This window comes from Ambystoma mexicanum, chromosome 8, assembly GCF_040938575.1.
Source record: "Ambystoma mexicanum isolate Mex_15411 chromosome 8, UKY_AmexF1_1, whole genome shotgun sequence".
NCBI classification, from domain to species: Eukaryota; Metazoa; Chordata; class Amphibia; order Caudata; family Ambystomatidae; genus Ambystoma; species Ambystoma mexicanum.
Genome location: NC_090929.1, coordinates 1,689,103,809 through 1,689,129,825, shown reverse-complemented (window position 1 = coordinate 1,689,129,825; position 26,017 = coordinate 1,689,103,809). Strand labels below are relative to the sequence as shown.

General features: G+C 47.1%; 1 protein-coding gene across 1 annotated transcript in view; it reads right to left on the bottom strand.

Annotated features, from left to right (window-relative positions):
- LOC138473327 (deleted in malignant brain tumors 1 protein-like) overlaps window positions 1-26,017 on the bottom strand; it is a 119,704-nt gene that overhangs the window by 88,208 nt on the left and 5,479 nt on the right. The window contains exons 2-3 of the mRNA XM_069611996.1: window positions 18,095-18,205; window positions 12,797-12,841 (exon numbers count right to left, since the gene is read on the bottom strand). Coding sequence (XP_069468097.1) covers window positions 12,797-12,841; window positions 18,095-18,205 — 156 coding nt within the window. The remainder of the gene's footprint in view (window positions 1-12,796; window positions 12,842-18,094; window positions 18,206-26,017) is intronic.

Sequence of the window (26,017 nt, the reverse complement as noted above, 5' to 3'; positions counted from 1 at the left end):
ACTAATTTGTGCAAATCAAATGGTAGGGGCTGGTAAAAAGCTTTCCTTATGGATCGCCATACAGCAAGGCCTGTTATGCTATTTGATGTTTGTATAACACCTACTACCATTGTTATGGCTTTGAAGGGCTGTGGGGTTATCAGTGTAGACTTGGTCTTCACAGTTTCAATATTAGAGGTGATGGAATAGATTGGCTTTCATACAACAAACTAGTGAACACGTGCAAATCCACATCTGCGGGCAAGTGCACTTATACATGTAGGTAAAAGGAGCTATAACTCTGGCTGCAATTAAGTATTACAGCATGGAGAAATGGCACATGAACATAGCTATGAAAGGATCAAAGTACTTTGGCCTTAGAAAGCAGTAATGGAACTGTTTTCAGAAGCAGGGTGGTTTTAGATACATTGTTTGCGCTGATCATGAGCCTGATCTATGTTTTACATTGCTGTCTCCTCTTCTCCTCTCTTCCTCTTTTCTTCTCAGCCACTACACCATCCTCTATTCCCACCAATCCGGGTCCCAACAGACAGCACAGCCCTCTATCTGATATTTGCCAATAAAAGAGGCGACATCGGATGCGGTATGCAGAAATGCGAGGTAACCCAGCTTTATTAATAATATGTAAAAGCTGGGGGAAAAACACAGACAAGCTCTCACTCAAGATTCTCCAACATTTCTACAGGCCACAGCGGGTTATATAGTACACATGAGTCACTTCTGATGTCATTGTGACCACCATGTTTCCATTGGCTCCCTCTGATAAACTACATATATGTATTACATGTTCCCCAGTTATGATTGGATGGGTCCCTATATAAGGTCCCACCCAGGAGATATTCCATTCAATGTGCTCCATCACCATTCTTAAATATCACAGATTGGCTCTAAAACGATCATGCAGTGAGGTAAGGGTATATGTTTATCAGATGGCGTGAAGTCAGGCGATGCTTTGCAGTTGAAAAAGGCAATCGTGTGTCACCTTTATTCTCTGCTGATCCTTTTACATTCCTGTCTACCAGATCCTGATGCATGCCTGCCATACGCTAATGCCCCTCCAATGGGTACGCAGCATCCTTGCCTACCGGCAGTATGATCTGCCCTGATAGTGTAATGAGTCCCACAACTGTGTTGGCATGTACCTGTCACCTAATCTATTCTACTTAAAGCACACTACTTGTGCATGCTATGCCTTCAACACTCTCCGGAAGACATATGTGCGCATTCAGGCTTGGATGGCAGCCAATGGCCTATGTCTTAACGGGGGAAAAACAGAAATTCTACTGGTGGGCCCCAAATAGTCCCTAAAAAAACTAGACAACAAATACAGCTCATTCAGCATTGAGAACACTGTTATCACAGTTTCTGCGGCAGTTAAAACCTTTGTTGTGTACTTGGACTCCACCTTATCAATAGAAAGACAATTCTGCCATTTCATCACCTGCTGCTCTCACGACAAAAATCATAAACGCGATGAAACCCCACCTATCGCCATAAAACCACCTTAACATTGCAAGAGTTACCGTTTGCTCAAAGCTGGACTACTGTAACATCCTACTCCTAGGCACCTCTGCCAATAACATTAACAAACTACAAACTGCACAAAACAACGCTCTGAGAGCTGCCCTAAGTATCGCGAGGAGAGAGCACATCTCGCAGGCGCGGAAAGATGCCCACTGGCTACCCGTCAAAGAGCGCATAACATTCAAGGCCCTCACGATCACCCACAGATGCCTCTCTCAGACCGCCCCAGCATATGTAGCTGAACGCATACACCAGGTAACCGTCCACAGACCAAAACGCGACCAATACTCCCACGTACTCTCAGTCCCAGGATTCAACAGAGCCAAAGCCGGCGGCACCAGCTTCGAAGTGCTAGTCCCAAAAGCTTGGAACACCCTCCAACTCAGCCTGAGAAACGAAGACTCTCTCATGGTGTTCAGAAAGGTGCTAAAAACCAGGCTATTCAAATAGACTGTTACCATATTGTCTCAAACACTGTTCCTCTGTAACCTTGGAACACCTCCTCAACACTATCATTGAATTGTAATACTGTCATTGAAGTATCTGTTCTAAACTGTGAATATACTGTAACAGCGCCATGATGCCCCTGGGCCGCTGGGCGCTTTATAAATCTAAATAAATAAATAAAATAAATGCTAGGCCCTATCAGACTCCTATGTGTGTAGCACAACTTACTTTGCTTTACTTTGCTTTATGGCAGCTGCATTCTCAGGAGAGTTTAAAGTGTGGTTTCATATGTGTCCTTTCTCACTTGATATTTTCCTTTCTTCAGAGGCACATATGGGGGCGGAGCTTGAACATGCTCTCTAGTCAATAACTGCCTCACTACATGCCCCCCAATAATACTACTGCTGCCTGTTTCCACACCTCCACTTCTATTTTCTCCCCCTTAACCATGCCTCTGTGCCTCTGGACGCAGCGGTGATACAGGAATTCACTATCATTCTTCATGGACTCCTGTTCCTCTTCCTCTGGATCTCCCCCTTCTTCCTCGAATGTCACCCCTCTTCCTTCTCTAAACCTCTTCCTGTTAGTTCTCTTATGATCTACTGGCCTCCTGGTTCTACCCTGGTTTCCTTGACTCCCTCTCAACTTTCCTTCTCCCTTCTTTGCCTTTTTTCATTCTTGGTGATTTCAATCTTCCACTTCTTACTTCTGTTTCTCATTGAATTTTACCACTTAAACCTCCTTTCTTTCCCCCCTCTCATCTCACTGACTCTCACCTGGATCTCATCTTCTCCTCTCTCCCTTCCTCTACGTTCATCACTGCTTATGCTTTCCACTCTTCGGATCACTTTCTCCTCTCTCTTTCTCCTTCCCTTCTCTCATGCTCTTCTTCTCTCTGCTCTGCCTCTACTTTCTTTCATTGGGACCTTCACCCCTCTCTCTTTTCTTTCTTCTCTTCATTCCTCAATCCCTCCTTGCTATTCCTTCCTTCTCCTCTCCTTCTACTGACAACGCTGCAAATTCTCTATACTCAACTATCCTGCCTACTCTTGACTCCTACCACCCCTCCGGTCCTCTCATCCCTTCACGCAAACCCCTTTCAGCCTTGGCTTATTCCTGCCCTCTCCTTCCTCCGCTCTAATCTTCACAAAGCTGAACAGTGATGAAAGAAGTCTCAATCTGTTTCTGATCTTACTATTTTATCGTTATTGCATTCCTTTTGCTCTTAGTAAAAAAACGTTTTTTTTTAGCTTACCCCTTACCCTTTCCCTCGCTCTGTCATCACCCCCGGCGTCTTCTCCTCTCCTCCCTCTACACCATTCCTCCCTCTGCTCTCATATCCTCGTATAACCTTTCCTAGCATGTCTACTCCTATGGCATTCACATTTCTCTCTCCCCCTCTTCTTCTGACTCACTTAATTCTACTGTCTCGAGCTGTCTTCCTGGTTTCCAGCTTTGGATGTCTTCCCACTTTCTCCATGTTAATCCTTCTAAAGCCAAGCTTCTCTTTCTCCCCCTCTACCAATCCTCTGGCTATTTCTCCCCTTCCCTTTCCTTCACGTTTCTTCCCTTCTTTTTTCATCCACTGCCCACAACCCAGGTTCTACTTTTGATAGTTCCCTCTTTCTCCTTTCATATAAAAAACTGCTCTTGTACATGTATGAAGTAATACAGGACCATCCTTCATATGTAGTTAGGATGTGCCCTGCAATCTGAGTTCTGAGGGAATGGGGGTTGCCCTGGACATGGACCCATGTGGAGCTTGCCGGATATTGATGCCAGGATGGATCAATACGTCTCCTCATCAATCAGACCCCATCGCTCAGCTGGTGAAGTGTGAGTAGGTTGCCTTCTGCCAATATCAATGGAAATTGGACACAGGTAGACAGCGCATTAGGTGTAAAATCGTTGGGATATACAATTAATTTAGAGAAATCTAGCAAAAACAAGGAAAGTGGCATAGTTGCAAAAAACTGCATTCATCTCGAAAACACCAGCTCGTGTCGCAAAAATTGCTATTGAATAAAATGTTCTCGAATGTCGTCCTTTTTAAAATGCGCCCATTATGTGTTGCAAATATGTTGTGTAAATGTAAGAAATGTTTATATTTGTAGGTCCCAAAGGGTGCAGCATTGTTGGGGTTCCAAAGTCTCCAGTTCTGTGTTTGTGCTCCAGGTACCACTGTCCGGAAGGTCACAAACCAATGACACCAGCAGGTTTTTGCATTCTGGGCACCACAACACTAAGGAGTTCAGGCCAGGGACCTGACACAGCTCCCAGGGCACAGCGTCGCTGTATCCTGATCTTATAAGGGAGATGCAAATGCCAGCCTTGGGGAGTTTTCTCTGGTCAGGGGTAGTGCACGGGCATCCTGGCAAGAAAGGCTCATCATTTCATTGATAAATTGGAGTTGGGAGGTGCCATTGCTGGGTGCTTGTGCTGGCCACGCCCACACACTTCTTTTTACCCTCCCTTTTTGCACTCTGCCATTTGAATTATGAAAATAAGGCAGCAGGGGCCCGTGTACGTGAATATGCACATGTAACGGGCCGCTGCCGTGTTTTCTGAAAATCTGCCTCTATGTATTTTTTGATGTCTGCCCACTCTTCACCCCACAGCTTGATAACTGTGGCTGACCCCGGAGGCATAGCCAGGACTGTCTAGCTAGTGGGGCCTGAAGCTAATGTAGTTGGACCAACCACAGTGACATTAACACCTGTGAATGTCCACACAGCTCTGTTGAGTGGGCATTTACAGATGTTGGGTGGCCTTTGCCGGCTCAGGCTCTACCCTACCTGCACCTCTGGCTGACCCTCGCTCTTCTATCTCCTGGGCTCTGACCCAACCTAGAGCAGCTAAACTAACTTGGCATCCTTTCCCTGGCACCTGCCAACTTCAGGATCCAGTACACCTTCTGCTACAGGGATGTCTTCCCCAGGTGCATTTTATAACAATATTCTTTTATTTTTAATATGATATCCTCAGTTATCAGTTTATTGCACAGATTCACTGTTTGTGAATCTAAAGGTTCCAGTCGAGCAGCTGGGGTTTAAACGTACACACATTTTTTGTCATATGATTTTTTTCACCCTTAGGTCCAAAGAGACCTAAGCAGTTAAAAAAATATTAGAAACCTAAAAAATAATAAAATAAAGGCACACCTCCATGTGATCTGCCCTTGGTGATCCTTACGGGACATCCCTTTGACCCGATTGACCAAATCAATGTCAAGTTCTAAACAAGTTCTTCACACCTACGACCGCTTTCTCATTACCAATTCCTTAACCTGAGGATTGAGGGTGAGAGGGGCTGTAGGGGTCCTGTCATGAAGATATCAATTTCTAAGAGTCCGGCCAGAGGCATTTGTTTGAAAATGTTACCCTACGTATCTCCCAAAGGTTGCGTCAAAGTTTCATACCTCTCAAGATGTGGTTCCCCCCGCTTTCTTTCAGGATCCCAAGACTGCCAAAGCAGATATTGGCACTCCGCCGAGGTGAGAAGAGCGGTCCTGAGGACCTTGTTGAGTCTGAGGTCTTTTGGAGATCAGACAGTCTTTTGGGGCAGACAGGAGGGGTGGGCAGGAAAGCCTCTGTGGTGACAATCAGCTGTTAGATTCGGAGAGGTATCTCAATGGCATATGAGGCATTTAGATTTCCCAGGCCCAAACAAGTACAGGATCCATCAACTAAGGGCATGGCATGGGTAGATGCCCACGTGGTTGCCTTGCAAGAGATAGGTATGGCAGTGACCTGCGCAGATCCAAGTAGATTCATAAGAACGTAGAGAACTCCAGGGATGAGTCCTATGGGGAGGAACTTGCGACTAGAATGGAGTGGTTGCCAATGGTGTCATGTTTAAAGAAAGGTGGTGATGGAATACAGCAACACTGGGTGTTTCATTGGGTCCCTTCCAGAATGCACAGCTGAAATACATTGCAAAGCTAAGTACTGGGATGGGGAAGAGGGCATGGAGTAAATGGGCCGAATATGCCCACGTTGGGTGTGGCAGTTCTCATAATCTGGTTTGGGAAAATATAACAGTGGATTATGGGTAAGTAGGAAGTATTATAACTCCAAGAGAAAACATGGTTGCTGTAAGGGGGAGCTTAAATGTAAGCACTGCAACGAAGAAGAGTACGACTAGGAGTAATGAAGATATCTGGTGAATAACCAGGGCATGATGTGTTTGCTGCTGGTCTGTAATATTGAGAATGGTGCACAGATAAGCGAAGACTCTGGGCCTCAGGCTCCTCAGAGCCAATCACTGAACTGGCGATCCGATTCGGTACCTCCTGGCTGCATTAATGACTAGTGCATCCTGCACAGGCCTTTGTCACCGCACACACAGATCCCTCTGCAGTTGCACACATGTGCCTTCTCCTTCTGCCTAGCTGTGAGCAAAAAACACCACAACTGCAGTTACAATGGCATTCATTATTCTCTTAAAAATGCAGGTTTGGCCTTCTTTGACCAACCAGCACAGAACCTTTCAAGGAAAGTGTGCAGCAAACTCTTACATTACTATTCATCAAGAGGGGAAAAGTTACTGATGGTGAGAATGCTGTAAATAGCAAACCCACTTCAAATTCTGTGTTTCCCAAACTAGTGTAAGAACGCCTCAATAGGTCAGCTCTAAAGCTAGGCTTTAAGTTGTAGCCTCGTCCACCTTAACATTCATTTTGGTTTGGTGAAAATACGCCAGCGTTGAAAGGTAGCAATATAGAGGTGTTTGTTCTGTTGGGTCCCCAAACCTTGGGATGGGATTAGTGGAGGCCAAGCTCAATATTTTGTGGGTTTTGGCTCCAGAGACCCCTGTTCCTCGTAACCTTTTTGGAGGCATATTTCAGTTCTATGAGGCACGCTTTAAGACCAGGCGCAATATGACTAACCAGAGTGATGCGCTGTACATTTGATAGGAAGGAAATGTGCATATGCCCCCCTTCACCATTTCCTGAGAATGGAGGTACTCCTCCAATGACAGAAGTACAGTTAGCAGAACAGCTGTTCCATGAGTGTTCATCTGGATTCCACTCAACCAGGGGACAGAGGCAATGGTGGAGTTATCAGAAGGGACCTACTTCTGATTTCAGATTTCAACCAACCAGCCTCGTTTTGGGTGTGCACCCTCTCTGCTGCCCAGGGTACGGCAGTCACATTATCTATCTTTACCATTTGGAATTCCAACTTAACCTGGATCAACTCTAGTCTACGGTGTGGTAGCTGCATTACTGTGTGCCTCAAGTCTCCGCAGTTTCATGTCTATACTGTACCAGGCCACTGGTTTCCCCATTGGGTGTCTATGACCTGCCATTCTAAATTTATGTAGACAATGTACAGAAAGCGATCCATCTAGGGGCACCTACAAATCACGCTATGGCACACTCCTTCTAGATCCAGAGAATCCAGGATTGGCTGGCATTGACCTGCCATTCTAACTCTATGTAGACGACGTACAGAACGCGATCCATCTAGGGGAACATAAAAATCACGATATGGCACTCTCCTTCTAGATCCAGAGAATCCAGGACTGGCTGGCATTCACCTGCCATTCTAACTCTATGTAGACATGGACAGAACTCGATCCATCTAGGGGTACATAAAAATCACGCCATAGGACTCTCCTTCTAGATCGAGAGAATCCAGGATTGGCTGGCATTGACCTGCCATTCTAACTCTATGTAGACGACGTACAGAATGCAAACCATCTAGGGGAACATAAAAATCACGATATGGCACTCTCCTTCTAGATCCAGAGAATCCAGGATTGGCTGGCATTGACCTGCCATTCTAACTCTATGTAGACGATGTACAGAACGCGATCCATCTAGGGGTACATAAAAATCACGCCATAGGACTCTCCTTCTAGATCGAGAGAATCCAGGATTGGCTGTCATTGACCTGCCATTCTAACTCAATGTAGACGACGTACAGAACACGATCCATCTAGGGGAACATAAAAATCACGATATGGCACTCTCCTTCTAGATCCAGAGAATCCAGGATTGGCTGGCATAGACCTGCCATTCTAACTCTATGTAGACGACGTACAGAACGCGATCCATCTAGGGGTACATAAAAATCACGCCATTGGACTCTCCTTCTAGATCGAGAGAATCCAGGATTGGCTGGCATCCAGAGTATTTACCTGGTTATTATGGGACTCCCTGCTCCCATCCTACTGGTTCGAAACCTCAACATTATCAATGACTCCGAGTTCTCATTCTCTGCAAAGGTCAGCATGGTTTGCAAAGAAAGCAAACTTCCAATCTTACCTCTTGTCTTGATCTTGTCAACCTGCTTGTATTTTAGATAGAGACACTGCTCACATCATATGCTCATGGACCATGCATTGCAGTGCTGACAACAGCACTGTTCCAAGAGTTAAGCACAAGCCATGCCTTGAGCACAGAACCCAGGCCATAGTGGCACATGCAGCCAGGACACAGTGTTCTATAAGTGATACACGCCAAAGAGTCTCATTCAATCACAGAGGAATTCCTTTCTCACAAAGGTAATGTGAAGAACATGTAAGTAGTGTAATGCCACAGCTGCCACCCTCCTGTTAGAGCAGAGCTCTTTCAGTGCTATTGGATAAATCAGTCCCGCTCTAGTACAAGACTCTTTGAGGTGTCTGGTTTTTCTATATAGCGGGCCAGAAGTAAATGCATGTTTAAGTGTTGTTCAGTGTGCTATTATCTGCAAAAGCATTTAACCAAATTTGCTTCCTGTAAAAGGCAGGAGATTTCATAAGAATACTAACAGTTTGAGATGAAAACATGCTAAAACCCTAGAAAACGTTAGCTTTTTTTCCCTGAAAAAGGTGCGGTGCATACCAAGGGAGCCGAAACCTCCTTGAGAACTGTAGACTATTGAGCTGGAAAATTGCCAAATCCCAAATACTGCACTTTCGCCTCCCCAACCTGACACTTTTCAGGTTTAGCAGATAATCCTCTCAGGAAGATAGCTCAGGGGCAATGTTCTCACCTTGGAAGCAAGGCAACACAGGTTCGATCCCCGGGTCCGCGCTTAGAAACCTCTGGGTATTAAGCACGTTATAAATAACCTATCATATCATTACACATTCCCAACACCGCAAGTACCACTTACAATAGTATCGAGAATCAAAATGTTGATTCCAAATATCAGGAAAGTTGGAATTTAAAACCTTTGTAAAACTCCTAAGCTGTTACACACCCCAAAGTGCATTATGAGTTTCTCATAATGCCTGAATGTTCTTTTTTTATAAATAAAAGTGGTCGTCCACTTATCTCCAGACCTCATTAACCATTGATAAGCTCCCTGCAGTTCCCACTTAGGGAAAATGACAGCTTTCAATGCATATTTCATAATATCATTAGTCAAAGCAAGGGGTACACATCATGAATTGCCACTTTTCTCTGTCAATGATGGTCAAGACTCTCGTGGCATTGATCCTAAAAAAAACAACAATGCCCCCACAGGAGACTTTGACGGAGCAATCAGTCTCTAGCCTACCCCAGGAACCTCCCATCCTACAACGCTCACCCAATCAGATCATTGAGGTTTAATGGAAATAAACAAGGAACCACTCAGTTGGACAGGGGCCACCATTTCGAGAAAAGCGGGAAAGAGTCTCCGCCTGGTTCATGCCCTGATTGATTCTTCCTCATATGAGCTGTCAATCATTACAGGCTCAAAATTAGGACTTCATTCTCAGGAATTGGGCTCTGTGGCCCTTATTAAGATCGCCTTCATCTCGGGAGGATAGCTTAGTGGCAGAGTGCTCGTCTTGGATGCAAGACAACACGAAGCAACACAGGTTTGCTCCCCGGGTCAGCGCATAGAAACCTCTGGGTATTAAGCGCATTATAAATAACCTATCATATCATATCATCCCGTGTTTTTCCTTTTAACCAATCCACTCGGATCTTTGATCACATGAGGTTTCTAATGATGATTGCTTCAACCAGCGTTGTCCAACTCCAGGCCTCGAGAGCTGGAATCCTCATGGATTTTCAGGATATCCTTCATTAATATTCTTGAGAACAAAATGGCATGCATTTAGAATCGTTGTCTGCAAATGTATCTCATGAATATTAATGAGGGGTATCCTGAAAATCTGACATGGATCCGGCCCTCGAGTTGGACAATCCTCACCTAAACCATTGGTGCACGGGGTACTCAAGCGCCACAGCTCCACCCACAGGAACTGGCCAGTAGCGCTAAAGCAACCACTGTGATCAATTCTGTGCACTACAGATAGCGCAAGTGCAAGGGAACGGGGAGGAGAGACATGCAAAAGGGGAGAGAAAGGGAGAAGTGCAGGTAACTCAATAAGTGCAGCCAGCGGGTGGCTCATAAGTGCAGAGAGAAGGGACTGTAGGGTTGGAGCTACAGACCCTAAAGTGATGGGGGAGCCTGGAGGCAGAGCAAGGGCAACTGGACATGCAGGAGCCTGGGCCGAGTTCAGAAATTATTTGGGTGTCCAGTGCACGGAGCAGTCCGGTATGTCAGCAGGGGAGAGGAAGAGAGAAAGTGGCAGCGAAAAGGAAGGTCTTGAGTTGCTTCCAGAACCGGACGTGGTTCTGCTCAAGTTTGAGAGAGGCAGGGAGGCTGTTCCAGAGGGAGGCCCCAGCCGAGGAGAGAGATCTGCCCCCAACTCTCTGCTTGCAGAAGCATCTGACCCTCACAGAGTTGGAGGTGGATGAACATAGAGCTCGAGAGGGTAGAAGGTTTGGAAGAGAAAGCTGCAGGTAGAGCGATCTCAGGCCCCAGAAAGGCTTGTGGACAATGCAGAGGGTCTTGAACTTGACCCTTGCAGCCACAGGGAGCCAGTGAAGACATTTCAGGGCTGGAGAGATACGATCCCTAGGCTTGAGGCCAAGGACAAGTCTGGCATTCCTGTTCTGGATAAGTTGTAAAGGTCGAAGAGTAGAGGCAGGCAGATTTAGAAAGAGACTGTTGCAGTAGTCCAGCCTGGAGAGGACCAGAGGTCTGGAGACAGTTCGATTCTGGGGGAAACTGAGAAAGAATACCTTTGAGGAGGTGCAGCTGATAGTTTGACTTCTTAGAGACGTCAGAGATGTGAGGAGAGAAAGAGAGGGTGGAGTCGAAGATGGTTAGCATCACTGGAAGGAGCAGGAAAGGGGCCCAGAGTGGGCGGCCAGAGAGACAGAGAGGAAAGGAGTGAGTGGCTGTCCCAATGAGGATGATCTCAGTCTTACTGACATTAAGGCAGAGATCATTGGCTGCACACCATTCCTGAATTACGGCCAAACAGTCTGGTATGAGAGAAGAAGCAGAGGTGGCTGAGGGGAGCCTGAAAGAGAGCTGGGTATCATCTGCATTACACTGAATGGTGGATCAGAAAGTAGCAAAGCAGTGGGCAAGCGGTGCCAGGTAGAGGTTGAAAAGCCAGGGAGAGACGTTAGACCCCTGGGGAACACCACAAGAATAGAGAGAGATAGAAGAGAGGAAAGATCCCAGTTGGACCTGAGAGGGTCGGTCGATGAGAAAGGAGTTCAACTAGGCCAGGTCCTGATCACTGATACCCAGGTTGTCACAGAGGTGATTGAGCAGGATGGCATGGTTGACTGTGTCAAAAGAAGAGGATAGATCAAGGAGAATGAGGATAGAAGGGAGATTAGAATCAAGATTGGAGAGCAGATCTTCACAGGTGTTCAGGAGAGCAGTTTCTATGCTTCTGGCACCTCTGAAGGCAGACTGGTGGTCGTGGAGACAACCAACAGATTCAGTATGCAGATTAAGCTGGGAGATGGCCAGCTTTTCCATGAGTTTGCCCAGGAAAGGAGTGATGGAGATCAGGCGATAGTTAGCCGGAGAGGAAGTATTGCTGAAGGCTTCTTTAGAAGGGGTTGCACAAGAGAGTGCTTGAGGTGGGAGGGGAAAGTTCCAGCGGCAAAGGAGTGATTACAGAAATCAGCCAAGGCTGGAGCAAGGGTGTCGATGTGGTCCTTGATGGTTCTGTATGAGCAGGGGAGAACCTGCTTTGACAAGACTTTCATAGATCAGACTTGTCTAGAAACATTGTTAGGGGTAAACAGTGGAAAGGAGGAGAAAGGAGGAGGAGAGACAGCCTCATTCGTGCCAGGAGTGATAGAGGAGCCGGAAGAGGAGGAAGGAAGAGAGGGTGGACAGGATGTCCTGAGGTTTAGTGGTGAAATGAGAAGCCAAGGCCATGCACAGGGTCTGGGAGGAAACGGGAGAGGGAGAGACTGCAACAGGATTGGTCAGCTACTTGCAGATTTTAAAAAGTTCCGCTGAGTTGTTAGATTCTGCAGAGACCCAGGCTTGGATGTAGGCTCTCTTCTTAGAAAGGACACAGAGTCTGTACTGCCTTTGGAGTAGGCAGCAGGCCAGTTTATCAAGGGGTGCGCCCAAGGCCCTCCACTTCCTCTCTGGCGCTATACACTTTCATTTAAGGGCGGCAAGGTCAGAATTGTACCAAGAGTTGTACTTGGATTTGGGCTTCAAGTGGATCCTCATGACAGGGTCAAGGACACCCAGAGTGTAAGAGATAGAGAGATGAAGGTTAGCGAAGGGATGTATCAGGGTGTGAGTCAGCCAAAGGTGCAGGAGGAGGAGAGAAAGCCACAACTGACACACGCATCATGGGTTGGATGACCGAGAAGGTAGGTGGCAGTGCTGCAGTTGGCTTGGCCTGAGTAGCTCATTTAGGTGTTGCCGGGGATATCAGCTTTATTGAAAAGCTTTTTTGCTGTTATTTTCTGCTTTCCTGAGAATTTTAGGCAGGGCAGCATGAGGATATCGGGCTTACATTAAAAGATCGTTATAAATAAGAGAGTAGTAATAAATAAATGTATTACCTGGAGAAAAAGAAGACACAGGAGGTTTCACTGTGATCTGCAGGTCTGTGAAAAAGAAGAGCCATTTTAGAGTCTATGCATTCAGGGAGCTGCAGATCTCTCGTCTGATGTCACATGATAAAGTCTGCATCCTCTCAAGCTTTAACTTCACCCCCACAGCCCTTTAAACTACCAACACCACCTCCCACCTATCTACCGCTTTTGTTGATTAACTGTAGTATAGCACAGTCCTGTTGTAACGTGTGCCTTATTATCTGGATGTCCTATTAACACACTCAGGGCCTCATTCCGAGTTTGGAGGCACCGATGTGGTAGGCCATAGGGCTCAATGGGAATGGGGAGGGCGCTAATAACGGGCCCGCGAATAGCAGGCCTGTTATTAGCGCCATGGTCCCTTAGCGGGACCCGTAAAGGACGTGTGGTCAGACCACACATCCTTTACGGTTCCCACTAAGGGACCTCGGAATTGGGCAGTAATGGATTACCGGCACCGGTCTCCTTAACGGTGCCTGGTGTCCCTTACCGCCCAACACAGAATGACCCCCTCAGAGTCGGACTGGGGCAGAAATGTGGCCCTGGCAACAATGAGAACGTGGCCGACAGCCACAAATGGCAGTTAATTCCTTTTGCAACAGAGTAGTGCTCAAGGGGGAGTTTATTTTAGTATAATGTGTTGCGAATTGTGAATTTTAAAGAACACTTGTTCAGTGACACTTGTCAAAACTACTATCTGCATAGTGAGGTAACTCAACAAACTGGCCCTCTATGGGCATAAAACGGGCCACGGTAGCAAGTTGGCCTGCTCTTTGGGCATTGCCCCATTGCTCTAGAGGCCAGTGGCAGCCTGAAACCTCTGATATACAGCGCTCTGCTGCTTCTTGAAGCCAGGTCCACACGCAATAAATTCCTCCCCATAAAAATAACCCGAGGCAGCCTTGATATCTTTTTTCTCAGGTCTGCGTAACAGAAAACGTTAGCGGCCCAGGCACGGCTATGTTGACGTGCCGCTGCGGAAAGGAATTGCGCATAGGTAAGCAGGTCAACTAGTCCGGGAATGAGGCCTGTTTTACCATTGTCGCATTCCTATTTTGTTCATTGATATGATCTAATGTGGACCCCTTTAAGGAGGAGGTTTCAAGCCCATCCCAACCAACACTGGAAAAAGTGATAACCATCGACTTCATAATGATCCTGGTCAAGTTCCCTCTAGGATCTTTCACAATTCTAATGTTTACCTCTGAGGGTACAATGGTTTACTAGAATAGGTGGATATGAATACTAAGCCTGGGTCCCAGCATTACAATTTCAAGAGTTTTGGGGCAAAGGGGGAGATCAGACTCTGAAATCTGACATTTAACTTTGTATGCATGAATCAATGCGACGCAAGCGCAGGATTGAAAAGAGTGGACTAGAAATCAAATGAGATATCCATTGAGATAATGCCCTTGCCTAACTTAACATAGGGCATTATCCCATGAAAATGAATTAACGCTCGATTTGTAAGAAAGCTCGGGGCAGAGTCTGAGATCAGACCATGAAATCTGACATCTAACTTAATATGCATGAATAAATGCGACGTAAGCGCAGTATTGAAAAGAGTGGAGTAGAAATCTAGATTAGATATCGTTTGAGATAATGCCCTTCCGCAACTTCACAGAGGGCATTATCTCACGGTAATGACTCACTGCTCGATCTGTAAGAAAGCTCGGGGCAGAGTCTGAGATTGGACTCTGAAATCTGACATCTAACTTTATACGCATGAATCAATGCGACGCAAGCGCAGGATTGAAAAGAGTGGAGTAGAAATCTAGATTAGATATCTCTTGAGATAATGCCCTTCCGTAATTTAACAGAGGGCATTATCTCACGATAATGACTCACTGCTCGATCTGTAAGAAAGCTCGGGGCAGAGTCTGAGATTGGACCCTGAAATCTGACATCTAACTTTAGATGGATGAATCAATGCGACGCAAGCGCAGGATTGAAATGAGTGGAGTAGAACTCTAGGTTAGATATCTCTTGAGATAATGCCCTTCAGTAACTTAACAGAGGGCATTATCTCACGATAATGACTCACTGCTCGATCTGTAAGAAAGCTCGGGGCAGAGTCTGAGATTGGACCCTGAAATCTGACATCTAACTTTAGATGGATGAATCAATGCGACGCAAGCGCAGGATTGAAATGAGTGGAGTAGAAATCTAGATTAGATATCTCTTGAGATAATGCCCTTCTGTAACTTAACAGATGGCATTATCTCACGATAATGACTCACTGCTCGATCTGTAAGAAAGCTCGGGGCAGAGTCTGAGATTGAACCCTGAAATCTGACATCTAACTTTAGATGGATGAATCAATGCGACGCAAGCGCAGGATTGAAAAGAGTGGAGTAGAAATCTAGATTAGATATCTCTTAAGATAATGCCCTTCCCTAACTTAACAGAGGGCATTATCTCATGATAATGACTCACTGCTCGATCTGTAAGAAAGCTCGAGGCAGAGTCTGAGATTGGACCCTGAACTCTGACATCTAACTTTAGATGGATGAATCAATGCGACGCAAGCACAGGATTGAAAAGAGTGGAGTAGAAATCTAGATTAGATATCCCTTGAGAAGATAATGCCCTTCCCTAACTTAACAGAGGGCATTATCTCACGATAATGACTCACTGCTCGATCTGTAAGAAAGCTCGGGGCAGAGTCTGAGATTGGACCCTGATATCTGACATCTAACTTTAGATGGATGAATCAATGCGACGCAAGCGCAGGATTGAAATGAGTGGAGTAGAAATCTAGATTAGATATCTCTTGAGATAATGCTCTTCTGTAACTTAACAGAGGGCATTATCTCACGATAATGACTCACTGCTCGATCTGTAAGAAAGCTTGGGGCAGAGTCTGAGATAGGACCCTGAAATCTGACATCTAACTTTAGATGCATGAATCAATGCGACGCAAGCGCAGGATTGAAAAGAGTGGAGTAGAAATCTAGATTAGATATCTCTTGAGATAATGCCCTTCCGTGACTTAACAGAGGGCATTATCTCTCGATAATGAATCACTGCTCGATCTGTAAGAAAGCTCGGGCAGAGTCTGAGATTGGACCCTGAAATCTGACATCTAACTTTAGATGGATGAATCAATGCGACGCAAGCGCAGGATTGAAAAGAGTGGAGTAGAAATCTAGATTAGACATCTCTTGAGAAGATAATGCCCTTCCCTAACTTAACAGAGGGCATTATCTCACGATAATGACTCACTGCTCGATCTGTAAGAAAGCTCGGGGCAGAGTCTGAGATTGGACCTTGAAATCTGACATCTAACTTTATAGGCATGAATCAATGCGACACAAGCGCAGGATTGAAATGAGTGGAGTAGAAATCTAGATTAGATATCTCTTGAGATAATGCCCTTCCGTAATTTAACAGAGGGCATTATCTCACGATAATGACTCACTGCTCGATCTGTAAGAAAGCTCGGGGCAGAGTCTGAGATTTGACCCTGAAATCTGACATCTAACTTTAGATGGATGAATCAATGCGACGCAAGCGCAGGATTGAAATGAATGGAGTAGAAATCTAGATTAGATATCTCTTGAGATAATGCCCTTCCGTAACTTAAGAGAGGGCATTATCTCACGATAATGACTCATTGCTCTATCTGTAAGAAAGCTCGGGGCAGAGTCTGAGATTGGACCCTGAAATCTGACATCTAACTTTAGATGGATGAATCAATGCGACGCAAGCGCAGGATTGAAAAGAGTGGAGTAGAAATCTAGATTAGATATCTCTTGAGAAGATAATGCCCTTCCCTAACTTAACAGAGGGCATTATCTCACGATAATGACTCACTGCTCAATCTGTAAGAAAGCTCGGGGCAGAGTCTGAGATTGGACCCTGAAATCTGACATCTAACTTTAGATGGATGAATCAATGCGACGCAAGCGCAGGATTGAAATGAGTGGAGTAGAAATCTAGATTAGATATCTCTTGAGAAGATAATGCCCTTCCCTAACTTAACAGAGGGCTTTATCTCACGATAATGACTCACTGCTCAATCTGTAAGAAAGCTCGGGGCAGAATCTGAGATTGGACCCTGAAATCTGACATCTAACTTTAGATGGATGAATCAATGCGACGCAAGCGCAGGATTGAAATGAGTGGAGTAGAAATCTAGATTAGATATCTCTTGAGAAGATAATGCCCTTCTGTAACTTAACAGAGGGCATTATCTCACGATTGAGAATTGAGGTCTTTCTTGGTGGTGGTGTGTCGTGCAGGCCTGTGTCAAGCAAGAGGGTAAGTAGACTGCTGTGGTTGCAAGTGTTGATTGGCTGAGGATTCACACATGCTTATACCGCTGAATGTTTCCTGTTTATTGAAACTAGAAAATGGCCAATGGGAGCAATTACCTCATTAGAATTGTGGGATCACCTTATTAGTATATCAACTTCAAATTACTGCAACTTGGGCATGTCTAGTTTCTTTAGTGAGTTGAAATGACACAACAGGGTCTCCCGCGAGGAGCTGGGCAGCGGGTTACAATTCTGTAGTTAATGCAGCGAATGGTGAACCATGACGGTTCCTGCCATCACCCCAAACTTGGCCGGGAAGAACACAGTAGGAAATCAGATCTCATTTGTTGTTTTTCATCAGGAAATGTTTCTTCTTAATCAGTTTTTTCAAACATATGCGTTTCATTCACAATGGCGAGCCATTTTATGACCGCTGTGAAGAAAGCTCTAGTTACGCCTTTCTGATAACCGGAAAGGTACATAGGGTGGCATTCATAGCGAGGGATAATACTCTAAGAAACAGTCATAGTAATAGATCTGAGACAGAGACACAGGGTAACTTTATTCTATGTAATATGCTGCATATTGTCGGTTATCAGCACAGAATGCATGCCACCACTAGGGTGGGTTTACTATATTTCCCTGGGAGCGACGGGGTGATGTGTCATTATACCGCGATGATGATCACACTGGGTTTACGGCAGCGATTAAACTCGAAGGACTGAACTACACGTGGGAGGAGAGGAAAGAATGATGCATGTGAGTAAGTGTCAAGCTTAAATAGTGAGCTTTGTGATCCAAAAGTGGAATGTTGTGTAAGTGATGCTATCTTTAAATATAAAAGCTGAATTAAATGTGCATTAAAAATATAAAGAAAAGTAAATAACTAATGGAAGACAGAGGTCACAGTTCTAGAACTGCACATAAGGTCTTTCTGTACCCCATCATTATGCAAATAGCTCAAGAGTCAGTATTATAACCGTGCATTTTGATGGGGACTAGTTACCTGGAAGCCCTGTTGTTGCTGTTGTTTTGGCTGTAGTTGTTCTCTTGGTTCTTCGTGTTTTCTTTGGTTTTGTTCTCTGCGTCGTTCCCAGTGTTGGCCTTCTAGATGCATCTGAGGAGGAGAGATATCAAGGCATATTTATTACTGAAGTCTATGGAATCCACTTCAATCACAGGTAAGTCAAAGGTAAGGTCTTTTTCCAGCATCTTCTCAGTTACAGGTAAGTATTAGTACAACCCTGCCCATGGCTCACCAGTACAGCCTTCCTAAACCAGCCCAGCCATCATATGAATAGCAGGACACATCACTCACCTCTCACACTAGCACACACACTCACATACAAACCATCACATTCTAGATTAAGCACAGTGTTTCTTCTTGGTGATGATTTTATCTAAACCAACAAAAGAGTTTGTGACACTGAGCGATTCATTCAACACTAATGTCATCCATCCCAACAGAGGTCTTTCTGACGACCACTGCCTCTCACCCAACCTACCCACAAAACCCAGTTGTCTATCCCTGGAGCTTATGGACCACCCAACCCTTCTCCTTCTTATCTTTCCCTGCAGGATTAATCTATCCATGCTCCTCCCTCTGTTATCTGTACCGCTTATTATCTAAGTAGCGTACTATATTTTCTTCTCATTGTCAGAACACGCCCACAGATTGAAATATTTTACTTTACATATCAATTTAAAACCCATGCCTGTCTGCAGAGAATGAGTGTCTTTAATATAGGTACATTCACAAGATTGCACTGGCCCTATGTACTGGCATTATTGGCTGCAACATCCCAGATTCAGGAATACCATCCCAAAGCTTCAGGTTGGTTGAATGTCTTCTGCACTAGAGAAAGGAGCGGCACACCCTGCTCTCTGAGGACCACCCGAGAGCACCTCCTACTTCTTTCTCTTTGTTCCCTCCCCCGTTTCTACCTGTCCTTCTCACTCTGCTTTAGCCCCCTGTTTCTACGGCTGTCCATTGCTTGCTAGATTGACCGTGCAATGTTCATCCCATGCATTCATATACATATACATACACACATACATATAATGCTGTGGAAAGTTCTAGAACATCCACCAGACACCACAATATGCGGAGCAGAGACGCGCTTTGTGGTAGGCAGGGCAGGTGGTCCAGCTCACTGTAGATGTGAGAAGGCTGGCAGCAGGTTCCTCTAAACAGTTTCCCCTGCGACATGAACATCTTAAAAAATTTGTTCCTGGGCATCATTGGAGAGCGTTAACCAGCACAAAGTGCATGCGCGATGATCCACCCACAGTGGACAGTAGTTACGATATGATAGGTTATTTATAACATGGTTAATACCCAGAGGTTTCTAAGCGCAGACCCGGAGATCAAACCTTTGTTTCTCTGTGTCCTCTTGCTTCCAAGGTGAGCATGTTGCCCCTGAGCTATCCTCGCGAGAAGAAAGCTCATCAACATCTGCTGTTTGAGGGTTGAATTCTGAAAATCTTAGCGGTAGTTTGTCCATGAGATTTAATGTAGCAGACACATGGGATCAAGAAGGACGCCAAGACCAAGCACTCTAATTTCAATTATTGAGGACATTTATAGAAATTGGTTCAAACTCAAAGTCTAAACCCGTAATCTTCCTCAGGGAACAATAGTCAGAGTGGCCCTTTACAGTCAACATCTCTCTTTACAGCAGGGTTTTCACTCACCCTATGTGATTATGCCTTTGAGCCTCTCTAACAGTTCCAGTCTTTATAATTCCTCAGAGGGGCTACCACACCTCTACCTACTGTTGTGGGCTCAAAGATCTCCCAAAACATATTCTCATGCTTGACTAAGCACAGATGTGGGCTTTTACAAGATCCTGTACCTGATGACTAGCTCAGTCCTTGATGTCTTGCACCACCCTCCAGGTCTCCTGAAACATGCCATAGGGGGTCAGTCAGTGGAAAGGCAGAAGGATCACTGTGTATCCCTTCCTGAGAGATTGTAGTTCATGTTCAGATCCTCCCTGAACAACCTCTAAGCTCCCTGACCCCGGCTGGAACCTCTTCCTGCCGGTGGCCTGGCCTAGGTTGTTCCCTGGCCCTCTGAAACCTTCCGTCACTGGCTGACTGGACTCCTTCACCTCACTGAGCAGCTTTTCAATACAGCCTTGGTTTATGGCTACCTCTTTCCTCTTCTACCCCTCATTAATGTTCCTCCCCACTCTTCCTCTGCTTGAACTTCCACACTATTTTCTTTACTCTAAAATTCTGAGTCTGGAAAAGTGTCTTCTCTAGTCTCTTTATTATCTCTAACCTTCTTGGCCTTCCAGGTCCTTTCCTCTGGTCTTAACCCCTTCTTAACCACCTTATCCTAATATATTATCAGCTCAGCCACTCCTGTTATTATCACCACCTTCCTCCCTTATAATCTCACAACCTTCTCTTGACTAGATCTCACCAACTTCATCCACTCAGTTCCCACCACTTCCTCACTTGCCTTCTTCTCCCTCTTTGCTACCATCTCTGAGATCCTTGTTACTGCCACCTTCCTTCCTTCCTTCTGATCACACTCTCTTCTTGTCTTCTGATTTTACCATCTCTTTCTCACCAGTAGATGACTCCTCATCCTCTCTTCTGCTGCCTCTCCAGCTCTCTCCTCTTCTCCAGCAATCCCTGTCTCATCACTGTCCAACCTCCAGCCTTCGCTAATGTCTCCCCAACAAACTGTGTCTACTGCTCTCTGGTTCAAATGGGGTGAATTTGACTTAAATCTGGTTCAATCGGTTTGATGCAGTGAAACCAGAGCTCCTGGCTGTTCTGTATGAAGGGATCCTGTGAAACCCACCGCATAGCTCCAGGACAGGGTAAGTCTTTTCAGGTTCTGCTCTCCCAGCCTTTGGATATTTAGCAGAGTGGCAGATGCTGGTCCTCAGCAAGAGTCACCCAGAATGTGCCCTGGGAGTGGGTAGGGAGCAGAGCTTGTTTCTGCCTTCACACACTCTTTCTTCACCTAAATGACTCAGAGCTTTGGAAAGATCAACTTCCACAAAATAGGTCAAAATGAATTATTTCTTGAATTAAAGAAGGGGTGGGAGACTCCCTCTTTTATAGGCAAAAGACCCCATGGGATTGGAGGAAAGCAAGCCTGATTTAAGGACTGCAATCCCTGTCTTTGTGACAAGTGGACATTGCCTGGTTGCATCAAACCTAAAGTCCTTTGAGTTTAAGGGAGTGTAAGAGACAAGAAAGAGGGAGAGTTACAGAGAAAATCAAGATGGTGGAATCTTCCCTTACAGTGCTGCGTTGCCTTTCACCAGACTAACACTGTCCCCTTCCCAGACCTATTGCATTAAATCCCCCCCTTAGCCAGGGTGAGACCAGTTCTTTTGTTTAGAGTGTGGCCTTTGATTCTTGTTTCTCAGAACAGTCCCTGCGTAAGGCTGACCAGGTGAAGAGAGGTGTTACCTGAGTGCAAAAAGGGTCAAAAGAGAGACATAGGGCCTCATTACACGGTAGGTGGTAAACTATGGCGCTATTAGCGCCATGGTTCATGCCGGTAATTTACCAGTACCGCCTTGGAGGAAAGGGGAATTACTGCCCTATTCCAAGGTTGGGAAGGCGGCAATTCCTCCTTCCTCCATTGCCCTTCCCTATTCCCATTTTTGCCCCATAGGGCATAATGGGAATGGGGAAGGTGCTAATTACGGTACCGCAAATTGCGGTACCGTAATTAGCACCCCGGTCCCTTTGCGGGTTTGTTTTTTAACGCCTGCTAAAAGCAGGCGTTAATGTACCAACCCGCAAAGGGACCTCGTAGTAAGGCGGTAAGGGTTTACCGGTACCGGTAAAATACCGGTACCGGTAAACCCTTACCGCCTACCGTGTAATGAGGCTGATAGTCTTTCGTTCTCTTCTCCTGCTGGCTGAGCAGGGACGGGGGGTCTCACTAGAATACACAAAACCCTTCCACAGCGGACCTGGTCTCACAGTGTTGACACGTGTATGATTCAAATCAGATGTGGCTTTAATAATTATGCTAATTTGAAGCTACATACCCCAAATTCAGGTATGGCTTATGTATGAAGATTAAACTGCCAACAGGATGACATTTCCTCATAATTATGTAGTTTTGGGGTGCAGATTTTAAATTCAGCCTCTGCATCCCAGTGCCTTGGCTGTCACAGCAGCTGTCAAAAGAGCACCTGTTGCCTTTGACGCTGCTCTGTGCCACTGGAGAGCAAGTGCTGAAGATCAGGAGACTGATACAGCGGGGCACATGTGACCTTTGAACCTGCTCTCTGCCACTGGAGAGCAGGCGCTGCAGATCAGGAGACTGGTGCAGCAGGGCGCCGGTGACCTTTGAACCTGCTCTCTGCCACTGGAGAGCAGGCGCTGCAGATCAGGAGACTGGTGCAGCAGGGCACTGGGGACCTCTGATCCTGCTATGTGCCACTGGAGAGCAGGCGCTACAGATCAGGAGACTGGTGCAGCGGGGCACCAGTGACCTTTGAACCTGCTCTGGGCCACTGGAGAGCAGGCGCTGCAGATCAGGAGACTGGTGCAGCAGGGCACCAGTGACCTTTGAACCTGCTCTCTGCCACTGGAGAGCAGGCGCTGCAGATCAGGAGACTGGTGCAGCAGGGCACTGGGGACCTCTGATCCTGCTCTGTGCCACTGGAGAGCAAGTGCTGAAGATCAGGAGACTGATACAGCGGGGCACATGTGACCTTTGAACCTGCTCTCTGCCACTGGAGAGCAGGCGCTGCAGATCAGGAGACTGGTGCAGCAGGGCGCCGGTGACCTTTGAACCTGCTCTCTGCCACTGGAGAGCAGGCGCTGCAGATCAGGAGACTGGTGCAGCAGGGCACTGGGGACCTCTGATCCTGCTATGTGCCACTGGAGAGCAGGCGCTACAGATCAGGAGACTGGTGCAGCGGGGCACCAGTGACCTTTGAACCTGCTCTGGGCCACTGGAGAGCAGGCGCTGCAGATCAGGAGACTGGTGCAGCAGGGCACCAGTGACCTTTGAACCTGCTCTCTGCCACTGGAGAGCAGGCGCTGCAGATCAGGAGACTGGTGCAGCAGGGCACTGGGGACCTCTGATCCTGCTCTGTGCCACTGGAGAGCAGGCGCTACAGATCAGGAGACTGGTGCAGCGGGGCACCAGTGACCTTTGAACCTGCTCTGGGCCACTGGAGAGCAGGCGCTGCAGATCAGGAGACTGGTGCAGCAGGGCACCAGTGACCTTTGAACCTGCTCTCTGCCACTGGAGAGCAGGCGCTGCAGATCAGGAGACTGGTGCAGCAGGGCACAGGTGACCCCTGATCCTGCTGTGTGCCACTGGAGAGCAGGCACTGCAGATCAGGAGACTGGTGCAGCGGGGCACCAGTGACCTTTGAACCTGCTCTGGGCCGCTGGAGAGCAGGCACTGCAGATCAGGAGACCGATGCAACAGGGCACAGGTGATCCCTGATCCTGCTCTGTGCCACTGGAGAGCAGGCGCTGCATATCAGGAGACTGGTGCAGCAGGGCACAGCTGACCCCTGATCCTGCTCCGTGCCACTGGAGAGCAGGTGCTGCAGATCAGGAGACTGGTGCAGCAGGACAACAGTGACCTTTGAACCTGCTCTGTGCCACTGGAGAGCAGGCGCTGCAGATCAGGAGACTGGTGCAGCAGGACACCGGTGACCTTTGAACCTGCTCTGTGCCACTGGAGAGCAGGCGCTGCAGATCAGGAGACTGGTGCAGCAGGGCACCGGTGACCTCTGACCCTGCTCTGTGCCACTGGAGAGCAGGCGCTGCAGATCAGGAGACTGGTGCAGCGGGGTACCAGTGACCTTTGAACCTGCTCTGGGCCACTGGAGAGCAGGCGCTGCAGATCAGGAGACTGGTGCAGCGGGTCACCAGTGACCTTTGAACCTGCTCTGTGCCACTGGAGAGCAGGCGCTGCAGATCAGGAGACTGATGCAGCGGGCACATGTGACCTTTGAACCTGCTCTCTGCCACTGGAGAGCAGGCGCTGCAGATCAGGAGACTGGTGCAGCAGGGTACCAGTGACCTTTGAACCTGCTCTCTGCCACTGGAGAGCAGGCGCTGCAGATCAGGAGACTGGTGCAGCAGGGCACCAGTGACCTTTGAACCTGCTCTGGGCCACTGGAGAGCAGGCGCTGCAGATCAGGAGACTGGTGCAGCAGGGCACCAGTGACCTTTGAACCTGCTCTGGGCCACTGGAGAGCAGGCGCTGCAGATCAGGAGACTGGTGCAGCAGGGCACCAGTGACCTTTGAACCTGCTCTGAGCCACTGGAGAGCAGGCGCTGCAGATCAGGAGACTGGTGCAGCGGGGCACCAGTGACCTTTGAACCTGCTATGGGCCACTGGAGAGCAGGCGCTGCAGATCAGGAGACTGGTGCAGCGGGGCACCAGTGACCTTTGAACCTTCTCTGTGCCACTGGAGAGCAGGTGATGAAGATCAGGAGACTGATACAGCGGGGCACCAGTGACCTTTGAACCTGCTCTGTGCCACTGGAGAGCAGGTGCTGCCTGCTTTCTTCTCTTCTATGTTGTAATGTTCAAGCGCCCTGATGCCCTCGGGCTACCGGCGCTTTATAAAAATATATATATATATAGATCAGGAGACTGATACAGCGGGGCACATGCGTCATTATGCTTTTGGCATGGAGCTTAAGGAAAGGGGTTATAGTTAGCAGACCATCAATTCCGCACCATTTTATATTTAATAAAAATAAAAAAAAGCCAGGGCTTCCTCACCCTTGCCAAAAACAGGGGACTTATACTTCTGCTTGATGTTCACACCTTCCTCAAAATAAGTTGCATCGGCATGTGCAGTGTGTTCAGCGGTATGGCATGGAGAGTTCATGGCCGGGATCCCGCCATCCTCTGGCTCCAGACAGGACTGAAGACATGGCAGCATGCATGCAGCAAGGCAGTCATGGCAGTGTGCTGCCTACGGGTGATGCAAAATATATTGATGAACGATAAAATAATGTACTTATCCATGAAATCCAAAGCTCTTATGGAACAGGGGCATCAGGTGAGGAGAGTTGACTGTCCTCAACAATATAGTGAAATAGTGTTATGCTCACCTGGTATCCACAGGGACGCCACCCAGCTGGGTTACTCGCTGGTTTGCTTCTCAGCTTTGCCCTGATGTGGTCTGTGGGGAAGGTTCTGCCTGAAAATACAGGAGGACTGTGTTCAAGACTGACCGACTGGGGTAAGTATCCTCCCTCCACCCCCGTATGCTTTCAGTCCCTCTGGCGCCCTCTCATCACCTTGTGGTAGAATTAGGCGTGCTCTCCGTCCTGCCTTCTTTGCAGGGGTGCGTTGTCTTTCATGGGCGAGTGCAGTCCAGTTACTTCACTGACACCGGCCCGTTTGATATTGTTCAGGTAGGTCTTTTTGCTGTTCTTTAGTATTGTTGCTATCCTGCATGCCTTTCTTTGTTTAAAATGTCTCTTTTTATCCCTTAGGTATGCGCAGCTTCAGCGTGGCGAACTGGCTTGGTTGAGCCCCCGCTGGTAAACGATGGCGCATTAAGAGCGCTATGATGCGGTAAGTAGGTGCTATGTGCAGCGTTGCAAAGTCTTGCCTTTGCTAACCTGTGTTTTCCTGCCTTGTAGATCGCGGTGTCCTTCAGCGCGAGTGCAATGTCCGGAGTGGTGCCAGCCGAGAGGCGACCAGCCAGGTAAGTCTTTTGAGCAGTTTGTAATTTGTATATGTCTCTACTGCTTTCTTTAATGTTGCCTCTATCTTCCTCTTTCAGGTAATTCTGTCCGGGATGCGCGCAGATTCGAGGAAGCTGTTCTCAGTAGCTGCAAGTGTTTAAAGATGAAGACTGCAGGTAAGATGCTGCTGCCAATGATGTTCCTTTTGTCTCCTTGCAGGTTCTGCTTCTCCGAGGTTTGAGGGAATTGCTGGACACGGTGAGCGTCACGT